The sequence below is a fragment of the Rhipicephalus sanguineus genome, chromosome 5 (genome assembly GCF_013339695.2).
Source record: "Rhipicephalus sanguineus isolate Rsan-2018 chromosome 5, BIME_Rsan_1.4, whole genome shotgun sequence".
Taxonomy (NCBI): Eukaryota; Metazoa; Arthropoda; class Arachnida; order Ixodida; family Ixodidae; genus Rhipicephalus; species Rhipicephalus sanguineus.
In genome coordinates this window covers 187,155,570-187,173,936 of record NC_051180.1, presented here as the reverse complement: position 1 = coordinate 187,173,936, position 18,367 = coordinate 187,155,570, and the positions used below count along the sequence as shown (strand labels likewise).

The following is an 18,367-nucleotide window of genomic DNA, read 5'->3' as shown; positions in this document are numbered from 1 at the left end:
TCATCGTCGTTGTAGTTAAAAGCTTGTGGCCTCTAATCGTTGCGCAGTGTAAGAAACAGATGCACGACGGGTGAGTAAAACATTCGGCATAGAAACAACACGATCATAAAGTGAAATAAGCCTGCTGCACATCTGGAAGCACGGCATGGTGTATACGTTTGCTTTGGTGCCATAAGCCGCCACAAGCGATACGCCGAAAGGGCGCCCGTTTTTGGTAACATTGTTGTCAGTTTGTTTTTTGGTGAGTATTTGAGAAACATTACGATGAGCGCACGTGTTCAGGTAACAACCTGGCTTTAACGAACGTGGGTCGATTATTCATAACACCCAGGTTGCCGCGTGAAAAAAAGAAGTGCGGTTGTCATAACTCCACCCTAGTTATCGTTGCAAAATTGACAAGTCGAGAAAGCACCTGCTCTCGACGAAACATTAGAGGCGCGTACCTGCGCCAAAGAACACATGTCATGCGGGCCTTTCTGTCATGTAGATTGGAAAGTGCTAATTCAATAATCTCGTAATTGCACGCAGTAAGATGGAATACTTTTTTGCCGCAGGCATTGTACATCATGTGCTGTAGCATAGAAATCGGAGGTGTTGATGTTATGAGGAAACAACTCTCGGCGAAACATTTTGTGTGTACTAATCGTCAGCTTTGACATCAGTTCTCTTTGGTGCTGATGATAAAGTGTACCAGCACCCAAGTACAATCGCAAGCTGGTGTGATGACTCGAAGAAATGGCCATAAGTGCAGACACCACATATAATATACTGTTTGTTGGAGAAGAAGGCGTGCGACCTAAGAGAAGCGAAGTCATTTAAAAGCATGGTGCACTTCGCATGCCTCGGCTGCCAGTCTTTTACGCTTCCGATAGCTATTGTCGCAGCCAAACTCAGCGCAGTGGTAGCGTGTCGACCTGTTCTCGTCGGACATTTCGATTTTTGACAGCACAATTGTTTTACGCATCGAAAAATGGAAACACACTGACCTCTCACGCTCCACTCAATGCAAAACGCGGGAATCCGCACACACCAGCGGCAGTGGCCGGATGGTCGGACACGCGGTGGAGAGAGAGAGAGTGGTGAAAATGCACCGGTTCGAGGCTACGCTCCTCCTCTCTGTGAAAACGGTTTATAGCCTTCAATTGTCACACTTAAATTTGTGAGCACTGTTCTGCAGAACATACTTTACTCGTTGTGTGATTTAGAGAGCTGGCTGTTGTTGTGTACTGCGCGAATACTAATGGGGGAAATGGTGCTCCTCAGGTCCTGTTCTTCATGCTGTGCGACCGGTGGTTCTGTCCGGACGATCGTTTGACAGGCCTCTACTCGCTACTCTTCTACAACATCCTCTGCTACCTGTGCCACTATGCTGCCAATGTGTTCAGCCTGCGTGACTACACACCTTACGTACATGTGTCCGACACATCCAAGATTCGACACCTTGCCATGAGTGTCACTAAGGTTGGTGCACTTTTGCCTCCTTCCATCATGTCTTTAAAAATACATTGAAGTGCATTAGGCATGGCCACCATCCCACATTCCGAGGGTGTGTCCAGATAAGAAGGAACAGAACGTCATCCTTCCCAATTTTTATAAAATTTACTCTAGGCACAGGTTTTAGACCCAGGAGAAATATTTCGAAATTGGTTTCGTGGAAACAAATTTTTTTTTCGCCTAAGAAAAAAATACATATTTTGGCTCTAAAAACACTTTCTTCGGCCCATTTTTCAATTTCTAAGCTTTGAGTGCACCTAGCAAATAAACCATCCATCACCCAACCTTTCTGAATGACTTCATAGCCTCATTACTTATCATACCATAACAATCATCACAACAAAGTCAGAATTCAAACTGGAAATACTAATACTTCCAGGCATTTCATTTTTCTCCATGATATTCTGGCAATGGAAACACATTCCTGATGACATTGCTGTCAGATAATAAATTTTTTTCTGTGTAACTAGAGAATTTTAACAAATTACAGTCAACTTCCGACTTTTTGGATGCCCATTGTTTAGGACATGTTTGAAATTCTGATGCTTTCGCAGCACTGTCACAAGCCACATGGAGTCAGTGTACAAGAACGTCTGAAATTTCAGTTTTTCTGCTCAAATTGCAAGCTCTGAAACGGCATTAACTGAAGCCACCACCTGTGCTGCTTCGAACATATGGCAGGTTCGAACCGGCACTTTTGCAAGTTCACCCATTTGCGACAGTAGCAGATTCTAAAAGTCAGCTTTGCCGCAATGCAGTCCAACCCGGATATATCGAACCCACATATATATAATTTTCAGCTATATCGAACTCGTAAATTGTTCCCTTGAATATCCTCTGTAAAAGTATATAATCCGCACGTTTATATCGAACGGTATTTTTACCCGCCATCGGATATATCGAACACCGTGCGAGCTGGAAGGCGTGCGCATACCTGCCAAGTCTCCTGGATTACCCGGGAGACTCCCGGATTTTGAACGTTTCTCCCGGTTGTATGGGTCATAGGAAAATCTCCCGGAAATCCAGTTTTGCCCCGCGCATCCAGTGCTTTGTCTGGCCACATGAGCAAAGTTGTCTGGCCACATCCTAAATGTGTTATAGGTTATATCAGCCGTTAATATTTCGTAGATGATGCGTTTGTGTACACACAAAATCTTGCCCGACGAAATAACTGGTAAGCAAGCGACGACAGGCCTCGCACGCGGAGCGATGTTATCGCATGTGCCCTTCGCGCGACGGTGACGGCCGGGTCGTTTCATCTCTGCTTCAAACGCGTTCGTCCCTAGCGCTAGCGCGCTTTTACTCGCACGTGAAACAGACGATGCGTAAGCGATATTATCGGTTTGGACTCTGTACAGATCAGCGGCGACCGCAAAATCCCGCTGACAGTGTCCATATAATTGCTGTTGCAGTACCCCCCCCCCCCCCCCCCCCCGGGGTCGGCATACTTTATACCCCCCCCCCACCCATTGAGTAGATCTCCCGGATTCCGTTTCTCCAAACTTGGCAGGTATGCGTGCGTTGGCACTCGCTACGCCCCGCGACCTTTGCAGCACCGCGCCTCCACCGACATCCGATACGCTCGAAAAACGTGAGGGCGAGAGGGCTCAGACTGCACTCCTGTTGGGTGCATTCTCCAACTTGCGGAACGGCTTTTTTTTCTTTTTTTTCTCTCTCTCTTTCTCATGCTTTCTCCACGTTACCGGTGGCTCGGAGAGCAGGAATGAAGGAGCTGGCGACCTCCTCCTTTCGCCTTTTCTTTCTTTTTTTTTGTTGGTGTTTTGTGAGTTTTGATCAGCCAACCACAGCCCGCACCTTTCGTATTTGCTCAGCCAACCACAGCTCGCGACTTTTGTACATTGCTGCTGCCCTCGCAGGTAGCCCGGGTAGCCATCGCGGGCCGCCATCGCGACAGATCACGAGCGCTTTGTTGGCGGAGTCCACTTCCGTAGTTGTCGCATACCACTGCATTCCTCTTTTGCGTGCGTGCTGTGCGAGCTCTGCAAAGGTGCTGCGGACTATTTGAATTTTCCACTTCTCGTGTAGCAATGGCTAGCGTCAAGAAGCGCAAGAACTTTGACTTTGCGATGAAGTTGAAAGCCATACAGCGTGTTGAGGCGGGCGAAAAAAGTTCGGCGGTGGCGGACGACATCGGGATACCACGGAGCATGCTGAGCACCTTGTTGAAGAACAAGGCAGATATCAAGGCAAAGGCAGCAGAGCAGTGGACGTCGGGAGCCTGTCGTGTGCGCGCTCCTGCCCACGGGAAAGTAGAACAGGCACTCTCTGCCTGGTTCTTGAACAGGCACTCTATGCATGGGCACCGACCGAGCTGAAGGTTGACCTGCTTGGTGCCATTCAAATGATGATGGGCACCTGGCAAGACATGAAGACGGACACTGTGGCCAACTGCTTCCGGAAGGCAGGCTTCGTGATGGCGGAACTTGCGGAAACCGGTGAAGACTGCGACGACGATCGCATAGACAACCTGTTTCGCGAGTTGTCGTTCCTCTTCATGGCTGCCGTACCACCCGAAATGTCTGCGAACGATTTCATGGAAGCGGACTGCAGTGTTCAGGCTGTTGCGAGCGTCGCTCATGAGGACATTGTAGCTGCGGTCGCAGGGACCCAGGATGCCCAGGCCGACAGCTCAAGTGGCGACGAAGATCGTCTGGACGAGGCGGCGGCTGCACACGTGTACTCTGCCGCTGAAGTGGCAGCAGCATTCGGCTTGTTCGCCGTTGTTGCGGCGACATGGAGGGAACCGGGCTGTCGCACCTAGACAGCCTCAATAAGGTCGAGGCCAGTGTCTTCAACTTCATTTCGAAGACAAAGAAGCAGCCAAGATAAGCGATTTTTTTTCATGCAAATAAAACATTTTGTTGCATCGTGTGTGCGGAATTAGTTGTCATTCCTGAATGCGCCTATTGTAGGTGATCGTTCGCCACTGGTAAGTACCGGGACCTGTATTTTTTTATATCGAATTTTTCATACATCGAACTAATTTGCGATCCCCTTCGAGTTCGATATATTCGTGTTCGACTGTACCAAGGTGTTATGCGTTGAAGCATACTCAGCATCTGAAGGGGTCCCTGTCACAGTGCGGTGTGGCACTGTTTTAAGGACAAGCACCGGAAATACAGTATAACCTCATTACAACAGACCTTCATAGTGAAGAGGATTTTGGTCTGTTGTAAAGGGAGTATTTAAAATCCAAGTACTGTTACAACAGACTTTTAAGTAAACGCTAAATGGGTCTGTTATAACCGGAGAGAATTACGAGTCACGAACATGGTCTTAGATTTAACGGGGGACCAAAAAAAAAGAAAAAAAAATGCCATTGTTGGAAAATTGCAGTTTCAGTTTCTGTAGCCCATTTTCTATCCGATTCCAAAATATCTTCACAGAAAACTATGTAGAAGTGCTGTAAATTTTTTTTTTGCGTCTGCCGACTTGGCGAATATTGCGGAAATAGCAAAAAAAAAGCGTTTTTCAAAACTATAGCTCGACAACGGTGCAACCGGGCGCCACCGTTTTGGGCTTCTCATAAAGAGCATTTCTCCGTGTTCAAGTTCTTTGTTTCAGCTAGCTCTTCCATACTGTAACAAGCGTACAAAAAGCACGTTTGAAGTTCATTTCAAGGTCTCCGATTGGCTGCTTCTGCCGTGGTGCTCGCTTCGGGATTGTCTGCTGCTTGTGCGTCGCGAGGTCGTGGCTGTCGAAAATTGCGCTACTTAGTGACGCGTTCGCACTCGTTCTGTGTTCACGGGTCGACGATAATTTAGAACGCTTTAGTTTGGCAGCTGCAAGCGGAAGCTCAATCATCAGATTGCGATAGCGCGCCGCAATCGTCGCGAGCATCGCAGGCGTGCGTCTCTAATAGCATTGACTCGTTGGACCCGCTGTTAGAGGTTCTTCTTAGCACTTCGGAGTTTATGACGAAGACCACCGCGGGACAACTCTTTGCACTCGCAATCGAGCATGACGTACTTTGAAACATTGGGCACCGCGGCCACGCACATCGCAACCAAGCTTTCTACTCGATGTCGTGGCTAGGCCTAACCCCGCACACGGTGCCGATGTACGAGACAAATCCGAACTTTGCGGGCAAGAACATCGCACTTACAGACATGCGAAAGCGAAGAAGCCGCAATGTCCTTCGTCGCAAGCAACGAATCGCATCGTCCGCTGGCTCCTCAGAACCGTGAATGGGTACTTTGCGCATCGGCAGCAGACCCACCGGCCAAGCTCGCCGCGCAGCGACCGCTCGGAGAAGCGGTGGCAGCGGGTAGCAATTTTGCACGTCAGCGCCCCAAAATGCAACACCAAGCACGCTGCGCGCCGATTTTTTGTCGCTACAGATAGACATATAGCTGATCATTGACAGACAGGAGATCGGCGGCGTGCTGCTCCTGTCCCGAAAGGATGCTAAGCGATGTTTGAAGTCGGAAGTTATTGAATTTGGTATGTCCGTGGTAGAAAAGTCCGCCCTAAAGGAGTCCCGACCACCTTGCTGGCCTGACATTTTAGTCAATTATATCCGAATGTCCGTTGTACCAGAATCCATTGTAAACGAAGCTCAATCAATGGAACAAATGCGGAGGTCGGCACAAGGCCGCAAAATGGTATGTAATATCCGAATGTCTGTTGTAAACAGGTCCGTTGTAACGAGGTTATAAATAACGAGGACCCGTGGTCGTAGATCTGGAACACGTCTTTACTTCATGAGGGCTAGCTCCGAATCCCCCTTCGTTCTCTTCCCTCCTTTTTGTCTCTCGCGCCTCTCCCTGAGCCCACTTCTATATTTTCAACATCCTCCGAGGGCACGGGATGAACGTGACATAAGTAAAACTTCGTTAATTCAAAGTCACTGGGACAACATGCACAAGCCATGTACAGGGCTTCAGAACGTGGTCCGGTTCAAGATGAACGAAACGAGTGAGCTCTGTCCATTGCATCTCGCCCGGAATACAGTGATGTCACTCGAAGAAATGTCCTCTTCTTGCACCATTCCCGCGTCTCCAACATGAATCTGCGTTGAAGCCTGGTCTGGGCGGTAGCACGCCGAGGTGGCATGAAAATGATGTGCGCATTTCCATCTCCGCCGTTTCCATCCTGGCACGACACTGGTGGTGTGTTCCGCATTCTGATTCTCCTGCCCATGCTTTACCACAACGTAATGGCGTTGTGTCCTCAACGAAGAGCCTGGACACCTGCGGCGATCTTTGTTTCTGCAGCACGAACTTGCGACATCCCGAATTCGGAGATGGATGCCGGCATGGACGCATTTCCTTCCGATAGGTTCATCACATCAGCGGCGTGTTTCTGTGCCTGGCTCTCCTTCTGCTGCCTGGGAACAATCCGGTTGATGTGCTTGCGCACTCGGCTCGTGCGATGAGTTCGCTTCGGCGACGTCCGCAAGGCAGAAGCAGCGCTTTCACTTTCTTTTCTAGACGAACATCCCCTTGTTTTGTCACAAGCTGGTCCAGTTCTTCGAAGTTGAGCGAAACAAATTCCTGACGTCCAGGCTGTGCATCCAACGACGAAGACGCCACAGGAGACGCAGTAGGACTGCTAGCTTCCCCGCCAGGGAGATCGAAGGAGCCATCATTGCTGGTTGGAAGGCGGTCAGCAGGTTCTTCATTTGCACGCTTCCTCAGTTGGTGGTTGACAGAATCCTGTTCATCTTCGTCCTTGACCTTCACGGCACTGCTTCCACTATTTGTTTGATTTACCACTGGGCTGCTTTGTACATTAGTCATTGGTTGATCTTCTTTTCTTGGTTCTACAATGGACTTCAAAATGCTGCCAAAACGTTCAATTTCTTCGGACACGTCAGTCCAGTAGTCTAACAGCTGTGCTGGATCAACAGAGTCAAGTGATTGTTCAAGAAGTTCATCTTTCACGCACGTCGTCGCTGCTTCACCACCGCCAAAAGAGACCTCAGTCGTTGGATCCTGGCTCGGTAACTCCATGTCTCTGCAGGTCATGACCATAGATTCGGTGTTAGTCCCTTCCACTTCAATCGAAATGCTTTCATCCTTTTGCGGATTCGCAGAAAATCCGCTTTCGTGGTTGGAATCTGAGTCATCGAAACTTGTCATGTCTCCTTCCATGCCTTCGGAGATGCTGCCACAGTCGTCGGCGATTGTACACAAACCAGCTTGGTTGTAGTTTCCGCTGTCATGTCTGCCGTAAGCAAAAGGCGGATAGCACCTGTCAGGAGGTGAACAGACTGTTCGCGTTCAGACAGGAAATACTGCCCATCAGCAATTGCATACAGAACCTTCTCATGGTATGCTGCAGAATCCTCGATTTTCTTGTCAAGTGCCTCGTCTTCAATAATGTCAAAGATCTTCCTTCTTTGCTCTTCAAAACGTTGACGTGCTTCATGACACGGCGCGCTTCGGCATCGGGATTCTGCAGCAGTTCTGTCAGGAGCGTAATAATCCGAGAGACACTGACCCTGAGAGTTCCACGCACCTTCCGAAGACGCTCGGCTGAAGTCATTGTAGTCCACGAATGACCACTCCCGGGTTTCACAGCACCAAATATAAATAACGAGGACGCGTGGTCGTAGATCTGGAACACGTCTTTACTTCATGCGGGCTAGCTCCGAATCACCCTTCGTTCTCTTCCCTCCTTTTTGTCTCTCGTGCCTCTCCCTAAGCCCATGCCCCACTTCTTTAGTTTCAACATAGGTTATACTGTATACTGGCGTGTGATGGTGGCAGGCAGCAAACGCGCCAGTAAGACTTAATCGCTGACAACCCTATTATGATAATAGTCCTCAGCTAACTCAGTGATTCTACTCCTGCGCCAAAGTGCGCCAAATAGGATTTACTGCGCCATCCTGATAATATTGACGGAAATTGCACCAAACTGCGCCAGAGTCTTGGGTTGTGGGTCGTCTATCACCGGCAGTCACGGCGTGTCAAAACATGTGCAGTCTGATCTTGGCGCCGCCAAAGTCAAAACCACAGACCAATAATTATTCCTCTGCATAGCTCGCGCGTGCGTCCCGAGCACGTGGTCCCGAGTAAGCCATAACGCCATGCTCGTTGCCGACGTAGCTGCTATTGTGTATGTCCGCTCGACAGCAAAACGCACTCTCTGCAGAGGCTCGTGACGTCTAGGCCAATCCGTAACGAGAAAGTGTGGCGGCGATTCATTGGTGGACGTTGTTTGTTCCAGAAACGCTGCTGATAGCTCGTTTCAAGCGTCGCACGGTACGTAATTAAAGCAGTGTTCCCTAATATAACAGTACGTGCGACGCTAAATGTCTGTCACTTCTGTTTCTGGACATCGCTGAATGGAAAATGTACTTTATCCATGTATCTTCAGAAGAGCTTTTTCGTAATTCCTTTCACCAGCACATCTGGGTTCGTAATTGCTCTTGCGGTTAAGTACCCCCTAAAAGGCCCTGCCCTTCGAGCTTGTGACTGATAGGGTAGTCCCAATTCGAATTTTTTGTTTGATTTAAAAAATGTAATTTCATTAATAAAAGCATGCCTCCTGGTCTGAGCAGCCGTAATTCGGTTTTAATACTCTCAGCTGTCTGTAGTGGGCCCGTTGCTGTCGGCCCTGACGTCGGAATGGCCAATGTGAAGTGGCTATGCCATGTTACGCATTCTCCCCTCGCTTTCCAGGGTCACAGCTGACAGTTAAGAAAAATATGACAGTTTCGTTTAAGGGCAAAGCAATGAATGCAATACCAACAAATTGTATTGTTGTACGAAGTAAGGCTAGCAGCTGACTCTTTTGGGTCCGACCTTGCGACAGCAAATGCTGCATTTCAGTGAAGTGGCAGAGGTTTTCTGACATTAGCACATCGTTTGTGCGCACACGCATCGGCGATAGCCGGATGAATCATTCACTCTCTCGCCACAGCATTTGTGTCATCGTTTCGAAACACTCGCACCTTGGTCTCACAATTGGCGCCATGGCACAGTCATGCGGGAGAGCCATATTTTTTTTCACACTTCGCTGCTATTTGCGACGCTTGTCATTAGACGCAAACTAGCAATGGGCACTTGGCAAATAGTTAAGCAGGGTAGCCGGCAGGTACCGAACACATTCACGATAGCCTGTGTGAAAGGCCTGATATGTTTACTGCCACGCCTTGGGAGCCATTTTGGACTTGGCTGTGGTGATCTGACCGCTTGAGCGAAGTCAAAGAAACATGTTTTTGGGCTGCCTGATTTTTGGATGATCTTGCAGCCCAAAATCAGACGTTGAATGTATCGTTATTGTTCTTGCGTTCAGTTTTTCAGAACATATTAGTGTGCATTGTTTGTACAAGAATTACTGACCTGTTATCTTGTCTATTGTGAACATTATTCATACACTTATTTATTTATTTATTTATTTATTTTCATACTCTCAGGGCCCGAGGGCATTACAGAGAGGAGTGGTCTGAGAACAATACATCAATAACTGCTATTTTGAAGGCGGCAGATTCTTCGATTGCAGCAATGGAGGCAGGAAGGTTGTTCCTGTCACTGCTTGTTTGCGGCAAAAAAGAAGCATGGCAAGTGTTAGTGCGGCATATGGGAATTTTAACTTTGAGACTATGGTCGAACCGTGGTGATACATAATCTGGGGGAAGGAAAAGATCATTTTTAAGTGTTGGATTCGTGTACTAAAAGATTTTGTGAAATAGGTTTAAGCGGAAGTACTTACGGCGTGACTTAAGTGTTGGTAGACCTAGGGTAGCTTTCATTGGAGAGACACTGGCGTAGCGGTTGTAATTGGAAAGCACAAAACGAGCTGCACGGTTCTGAACGGACTCAAGGGCTCTAGTTAATACGGAGCTAAATTGATCCCAAATAGAACAAGTATTCTAATTTGGATCTAACGAGTGTTGTGTACAATTTAAGTTTTAAGTCTGAAGGAACGGATGAAAAATTACGGCGGAGAAATCCAAGCATGCGATTTGCGTTGTTAATTACATGTTCAACGTGCATATTCCAAGAGAGGTTGTGGGTTATATGCACGCCAAGATAACGGTAACTACTAACGGGGTTTAAAGTGGAGTTTTTAAGGGTATAGGAGAAATTGTCATTAACTTTATTGTGATGCATTACTCTCATAACTTTACACTTACTAATGTTTAATTTCATGAGCCACTTGTCGCACCAGTTAGAAACATCTTCTAACCTCTAAATACTTGTCACCGCTTGGGCCTGAGCAGTGGGGCTTAGGCTCGGAAGACAATAAAGAAGTGTCTTGCGGCCTGAACGTTGTCTTACAAGTGGTGGATTGTGCTGTCCGGTCCGTCAGTCCTCTCGCTCTGCCGGTGCCTCTATGACTTCATAGTACAGTAGCTTGGGCTAGTTTGTGATCTGGAATCGACATACAGTAATACCTCGTTAACTCGAACTCGCATATATCAAAAAATCGGCTAAGTCGAAGTTTTTCGTGGTACCAAACGATTTCCCATAGGTGCAATGTATTTATTGCCCTTTATCTCGAAGTATTTCTGTGCCCACTTTTGGTTATCTCGAAAATCTTGACTGAGAGTGTAACAAAAGCTTTGCTGCCGAACCGTTTCGCAAGGTTTGCGTGAGGCTGCCGTGCTTACGACGAAGTAGACTCTGTTCCCGAAAGTGAAGTCTGAACCTAGCGGCATAACAACATTGACAAGCAACCCTGTGTCACGTCATGTGACGCTATAGATGTGCACAGAGGCAGGCCCTGCAAAATAGCACGGGTCGTACACGCCGTTTTGTTTACTGTCAGACATGCTATTTCACCATTTTATTTATGCAAGGCATGCCGCACAGATTTTTTCGTCAGCCGTGCGATGTGGTGAGAATAACGCAGCCAAAGCAAAGCAAGTCACTGATGCTGCAAAGAAAGGTAGCCCTAATCAAAGAAGCGTATTCGAGGCTCGAAGTTTGTGGACGTCAAAACGGCGCTGATTGTTTGGTTGTATCGTGCGAGAGGAGCCCCTTCCAGTCACAACATTGACAGAGAAGGCCAATTCTCTGGACTTAGTGGTGGGCTACACCGATCTTGCCTCAAAGGAACTCCAAAAAACGGCAGGAAGTGGAAGATGGAAGCTGCGATGAAAAAATCCGTAAACAGGGGTTGGGTGCTCGAGCCAACGTTTCGACAAGTGGACTTGAAGAAGACAAGTCCACTTAGCCTTGAAGAAGACAAGTCCACAAGTCCACTTGTCGAAACGTTGGCTCGAGCACCCACCCCCTGTTTACGGATTTTTTTATCACTGATCTTGCCTGCAAGATCAGCCGGTTTGACCATTTTCTTCAGCGAAACAATGTGGCGTCACGCACCGTGATCACGGCAGTGTCGACGCAGCTACTCCAGGGGTGATGACATCAGCCGAAACAAGAAACATGCTTTGCTTGATACGAAATAAGGTTGAGTGCAGCGGCGCAGAGGATCGCCACATGCGATATGTTAAGCAACTCGAGAAAGCTTTGCTAGGTGCAAGTGTTACTGAGAGGCAGACCAGCCTTAGTCGGTCTTTCTGCACTAAATAAAAAGGCAGTGCTGAAAAACACAGCTGGTTGATAGTGTAGTGTACCGCAGTACCACTAGATGGCTGTACCATGTAGCGAGAGAGAGAGAGAGACGTGAAGGTGGCCTACGTGGCCGTGCCGAAATCTCGCCACTTTATTCGAGAGACGACCGACCTTGCGACGGCGGCTGCAAGCGTTCTAACCTCCAGCAGCGTGAGCTCGTTCTACTGCTCGCGCCTCGAGCTCTGAGCATGAGCTGCGCGAGAGGCACGGTGCGTAAGTGGTAAAACGATGATGATGATCGTGATGGATGATGATGATGATGCCGCTACAGATTACTCCCCCCCCCCCCCCCCCGCAGAAATGAAGCCGAAATGAAAAACAATGGGGGCGTATATACAAGGCTGGTGACGCGGGACAAAATGTCCGTGGGCAGTCTAGGTCGTCAACGATAAAGGACTATCGTGAACCATTGGTTCTTGCGGGCGGCTCTGGGAGAAGCGCAGCAGGCGGAGAACTGGGCGAAAGTACGCTGGGGTCGTGCCCAGGCGGGTCCCACGACGACTTGATGGGGCCTTTCGGTAGCGCGGCTGGCAGTGGTGCCTGCAGATGGAGTTGAGGGCGGGTGCACAAGGGCCGGTGCGGGCGATGTGTGCGAAACAGTGCGAAATGGCACAGTGAAGCCACGACGAGCAACCATCGACGAGTAGCTGCTGCGATGGGTCTTTCCTGTGCGGGCACAGCGCGGACACGGATGTCGGTACGTGGACATTGTGACCTGAGCGGTGTCTAAAGGGTCAACTTAGCCGCTTACATGGGTAGTGGGGGGGTAGTGATGGAGACGTCGGTGGCTGCACAACGCCGACCTCAGCGTTGCATTGCGGCCGGCGTGCTGGCACGGGTATACAAGTCAACGGACGCGGGAACGTCGTGGTTGCAGAACCATGCCACGTGCAATGCGAGTAGTGATTAGGTGTACGGCACGTGGTAGGTAAATGCATCGGGCAGCGGTAGAAGACACTTGCGCCGTGTCGAAGGGCATGCCTGCATTCAAGGTGCACCGCTGCTGGTTCGCGTCCCCCATTAACCCATATATGCCCAAACTCAGAAAAAATAACAGAACAATTATTTTTTTTCACAGAAAGTGTACTTCTACAAAGACAAAACAATTATTTATTTTCACAGAAAGTGTACTTCTACCCTCAAAAGAAAGCACAAGTTCTTTATTTACTGCCAGGCAAACGCAACACTGTTTTTCAAGCCGTCCTATACATAAAGAACACTGGGCATTAGGGGTGCTATGTGAGGGTTTGGTAAGCCTTGAAACATTTCACGTGCACACCGACATTGCACTTCTTCCTTTCCATGACATCTTTCATACAAAGCATGTTTGCCCGGAGAAAGCGGTTGGCATTTCACGTGCACTTCTTCCTCTCCATGACATCTTTCATGCAAAGCACGCGTTTGCCTGGAGAAAGTGGTTGGCACGTGGCAGCATGAAGAGCAAGCAATGTCTAGGCTTGCACACGTTGGGAATGAGGCCTGCTTGAGGTGCTGTAGGTGGCGCTAGTCATCAGCTAAAGAAATAGCGATGTTACAGTGCACCAAAGAAGCGTCCTATATGTAGGACACTGGGCATATATGGGTTAAGAACTCCGGAGGAGGTATGTCGTGGAACACCGCAGGTGTGGGCTCTGCCGGAGGGTCCGACAGCGCGCCTGTGCCCGTTGAAGCACCTTGGTTTGGCGGCACACGAGGGCTGGCGTGTAGGTCAGCATGTTGGATGTCTGCCTTTGTGGCAGACGTGGCGTCTGCGGGCTGCTCTGCCATCAGCGAACCAGGCCATTCGTCCTCAGACGCTTCTGTCATCGTAGCAGCGTCTCGCAAGTTTGGCCGGTGTTGGTTCGGTGCTCGAACATCAGCTGCGGTGGACTGCAAGGTCAATGCTGGTCGCTGCTGGCAAGACGCACATTGTGTCGAGATTGTTGAAACGTAGTGATGGTCGATGGACGAGGACGGTGAATCCTCCACAATTGGGGAGCGAATAGTGGACGATGCGATGTCCGTGTCTGACTCTAGGGCATGCTGCAGGGTAACGGTCGTGGAGTCTGATGGCTCCGAGGTGTCGCGAGCCGTCGAGGTCGGAGAAGACGTGCGGATGGCGGGCATGCCTGATGGACCGTCGGCAGAGGGTGGCGAAGGAACGCACCTCGTGGTGGACCGGTTGAAGGTAGCAGCATCATTCGGAACCTCGTTGGGTGGTTGGTCGGGCGCAGGAACTGCTGCGCTGGTGGCTGGACGAGAGCGAGAAAGGGACATGGCCGGGGAAGGTAGGTCGCGGTCATGGGAGGGGTGCGGGCTGGGTGGTACCGCTCGCTTTGGCGGAGGGGAAACCTGGAACTCGCGGGTCCCTGGTAGCGGGCGGTATATTTCGCCGTAGCGGGCCAGCACCGCAGGGCAGAGGTCATCATATGGCTGCGGGCTGGAGGATGACCCGAAGGACAGATGACGCAGCTTAGCCGGGAGGGTGTCAAGCAGGATGTCGTGCATTAGTGGCTGCGCGGTGACGCCATTCACCGCGAGGAAGGTGTCGAGCTGTAAGAACCACGCTCGTGGGTAAGCAGGAAGGAACGGCTTCACCGGCGGGCACAGTTGCAGAAGCATTGCAGCGCCGGTCGTCAAAGGGCGCCATTGTCCGGGTCACCAATTGTAGCGAGAGAGAGAGAGACGTGAAGGCGGCCGACGTGGTTGTGCTGAAATCTCGCCACTTTATTCGAGAGACGACCGACCTTGCGACGGCGGCTGCAAGCGTCCTAACCGCCAGCAGCGTGAGCTCGTTCTACTGCTCGCGCCTCGAGCTCTGAGCATGAGCTGCGCGAGAGGCACGGCGCGTAAGTGGTAAAACGATGATGATGATGATGATGCCGCTACAACCATTAATGTGGTGTGCAACAGTACCGCCAGATGGCAGCGCGGCATGTACTGGTTTCAACAAAATCACACCATCTCCCGCTAGAGGGGACCATGAGGCGATGCGAAGCAGCGTTTTGGCATGTCGAGCCTGCGTTTCAAAGGGGAACAGAAGAGGGGAGAGGGGATGTGGAGAGGGTTTGTGCATGCGCAGTATGGGTGGTCACGCCGCACACCACCACCGGTTTGAACTCCGCCATAAGATGCTTCGCATCTAATAAGGACTGCCAATAAATCTGACGTGTCTTGTCCGCCAGGGGACTCTGCTGTCGTGTCACTTACTCGCCCGATGCGCTTGACATGGTGTCAGAAGTGGGTGGGATCCATCTCCGCTCATCCCGTGCTTGCATCCTTGTGACACGGCCCCGCCGCCGCCGCCGCCGCTGCTCTGCCATGACGACAACCGGTGTTGAGAGCTCCGCTGGGATGTCGGCCTCCGTTCTTGCAAGGCATGGCCCAGCTACGTCCACCGTCGCCGTTCGACTTTGATAACTCCAGCTCATGGTGTACATGGCTGCTGCAGTTCGAGGACTTCTCGTTTGCTACCGGACTTTACGTCGCTCCGGCAGAGGTACAAGTGCGCTCCATGCTCTACTGTATGGGCCCGCAAGTCAGGGTTGTCCTTGTGTCGACCACGCTAGGCGAGGCGGATATGAAGGACGCTGCCGCCGTGAAGAAGGCGCTCACCGACCACTTCGTGCACCCGCCGAATGAGCTGTGAGAGTCAACGCGCTTCCACCGCCATACACAGCAACCAGGTGAAACGGCAGACGCATTTTTTACGGCGCTCCGGACAATGGTCAAGTCTTGCAACTATCCGTCGCTCGACGTCAAAGAGCGGCTCGTCCGAGACCGTTTTCTTGTGGCCTTGCTCGACCGCGAACTCTCTGACAAGCTCTGTCGGAACCCGTAAGTGACGTTGCACAAAGATGCAGGTAACGAGCGTGGAGCTCGTGACTCGGCAGAGGCATCTTCGTTCGCCGTTGATGCTGCTCGCCTTTGCAAGGTAGAGCAAGCGCCAGCTGTGAAACAGTGCAACAGCTGTGCCCATGCTGTGGATGAGCGTCACACCCTCGTGCCGACTGTCCCACTCGGAGTGCGTCGTGCAACTTTTGTCGCAAGAGTGGCCATTTCGAGAACGTGTGCTGCAAAAAGAAGCGCGTAAATGGGAAGCACATACGGAATCCTTCAGCCAGCTCCATCTTGTTGCATGCAGTTGCGGGAGAGCGCCTGAACGCGAAGTTCGTCGAGATATTCGTTGATGGTCACCCACTTTCCTTCAAGGTGGACTCCTGCGCCGAAGTTTCAGTTGTATCCAGTACGTTTTCCGGCGTCCCGTCGGAAGCTTCAAGACCTCAAGAGTGAGCTGAAAGGCCCAGGCAACAACATCCTGCCGGTCATAGGCACTTACGTCGCTACCCTGTGGTGGCACGGAAAATCAACCAAGCAGCTTCTCTACGTCCTAGCAACCAAGACGGTCCCGCTGCTAGGCTTCCCGGCAATTCAAGCCTTGGGCGTCTGCATGTTTGTCGACGAAGTCGCGAGGACTTCACAGCCCATGGCCGACTTTTGTCTCGACCCCAGTCTCTTCCGAGGACTTGGGACGCTCCCCGAAACCTACACTATCAGGCTGCAACCCAATGTTACGCCTTTCTCGTTGTGCGTACCCCTTCGCATTCCACCCCCTCTCTGCAACGTCGTCAAGACTGAGCTAGACAAGCTAGAAGCAGAGGGCATGATTCGTCGAGTGGACACACCCACTGACTGGTGTGCTGGGCTGGTTGTCGTCCCCAAGGTCTCGGGCGGCTATTGGCTGTGCGTGGACTTGACTCGCCTCAATAAGGTGATTCTTCGAGAGCGTCACGTGCTCCCTACAGTGGAACAATGCCTCGGATTGCTTGGAGAGGCTACAGTTTTCTCCAAGTTAGACGCAACATCAAGCTTCCACCAGGTTAAGCTGTCCCCAGAGTCCCAAGAATTGACCACATTTATAACCCCGTTTGGACGCTATTGCTTTCTCCGGCTGCCGTTTGGGATCACGTCTGCACTGGAATACTTCCAGCGGCAGATGTCCCGGATCCTTGAAGGCCAAGCGGGTGTGGTGAACATGATTGACGACATCCTCGTCTTTGGGAAGACACGCTCTGAGCATGACCGCAGTCTCCGACAAGTCATGGACGGGCTAGCAAAGGCAGGAGTCACGCTCAACCGCGAGAAATGCTCGTTTGCAACTTTGAGTGTCAAGTTCCTTGGCGTCTTGGTCAGCGCGGAAGGAATTTCTCCAGACCCAGACAAGGTTGCAGCGATTCGAGCCATGCATCCACCCGAAGATGTCACAGGGGTCCGTCGCCTACTAGGCCTCGTGGACAACATTGGACGCTTCTTATCACATGTTTCGGAGGTGACTGCGCCGATCCGAGCATTGCTGCTCAAGAACTCTGCCTGGACTTGGGGCCCCGCGCAGCAGTCTGTCTTCTCCAAACTGAAGAAGCTACTGTGCTCAGACCACTGTGTGGCTCACAGGGGCGTAGCCAGAAATTTTTTTCGGGGGGGGGTTCAACCATACTTTATGTATGTTCGTGCGTGCATTTGTATGTGCGCGTGTATATATACGCCAGCAAAACTGAAAAATTTCGGGGGGTTTGAACCCCCCCAACCCCCCCTGGCTACGCCCCTGGTGGCTCACTGCAACACCGCATACAAGACCACGATCTCAGCTGACACCAGCTCCTATGATCTTGGGGCAGTACTTCTCCAAGAACAGCCGTCCGGTGAGCGTCGAGCCGTCGCTTTCGCATCGCGCTTCCTCACATCCATGGAACGCCAGTACAGCTAAAGCCCCTTTATCTAGGAAAGTAACAACACTCTCCTCTGCACGCGTGTTTCCTCCTCAATTCTCCTCACCAGGCGGCGGCGCGCCCTGTGCACGGCGCCATTTCTCGCCGCGGCTCTCACAGACTCACCGCAGACTTCAACAGAGGCGCGTGATTTTGAGCCACTTGCTCGCTCCAGTGGTGTAGTAAACTTTGAAAAATGGTGATAACAAGATCAAGAACACTGAAATGAACGTTTATTAAAAAATTTGTTTCTTCCGAAAGTTGTGTAAATGGGGCATGCTAATTTAAAAGGAGCTTTATGGAGCGTTCCATCATGCAGACGTTTTTTTCTGCCACATGATAACATACTTTAAATTTGCATTTGATATGGTTTAGCTGCGTCATGTCCGCCTGTGCATGGATTTTTTTCTCTTTACTTTGCGCTCATGTGCAACACCGGTAATTACAGCGTCGCATTTTGTAATGACTTCATTGATAATACATTGTCCATCCATGTGTTATCTTCACGTGGAAGTAGGTTTGGGCGATGGTCTCTAAACTGAATATTATGCTTGCGCAGTGTCAGTGCGATCAAGCGGC

The 18,367-nt window shown here is 50.5% G+C and overlaps 1 protein-coding gene across 5 annotated transcripts in view; it reads left to right on the top strand.

The window, feature by feature from the left end:
- LOC119394520 (uncharacterized) overlaps window positions 1–18,367 on the top strand; it is an 85,089-nt gene that overhangs the window by 35,942 nt on the left and 30,780 nt on the right. For all 5 annotated transcript variants that reach the window (XM_037661845.2, XM_037661843.2, XM_037661844.2 and 2 more), the window contains one exon: window positions 1,264–1,461. In XM_037661845.2, coding sequence (XP_037517773.1) covers window positions 1,264–1,461 — 198 coding nt within the window. The remainder of the gene's footprint in view (window positions 1–1,263; window positions 1,462–18,367) is intronic.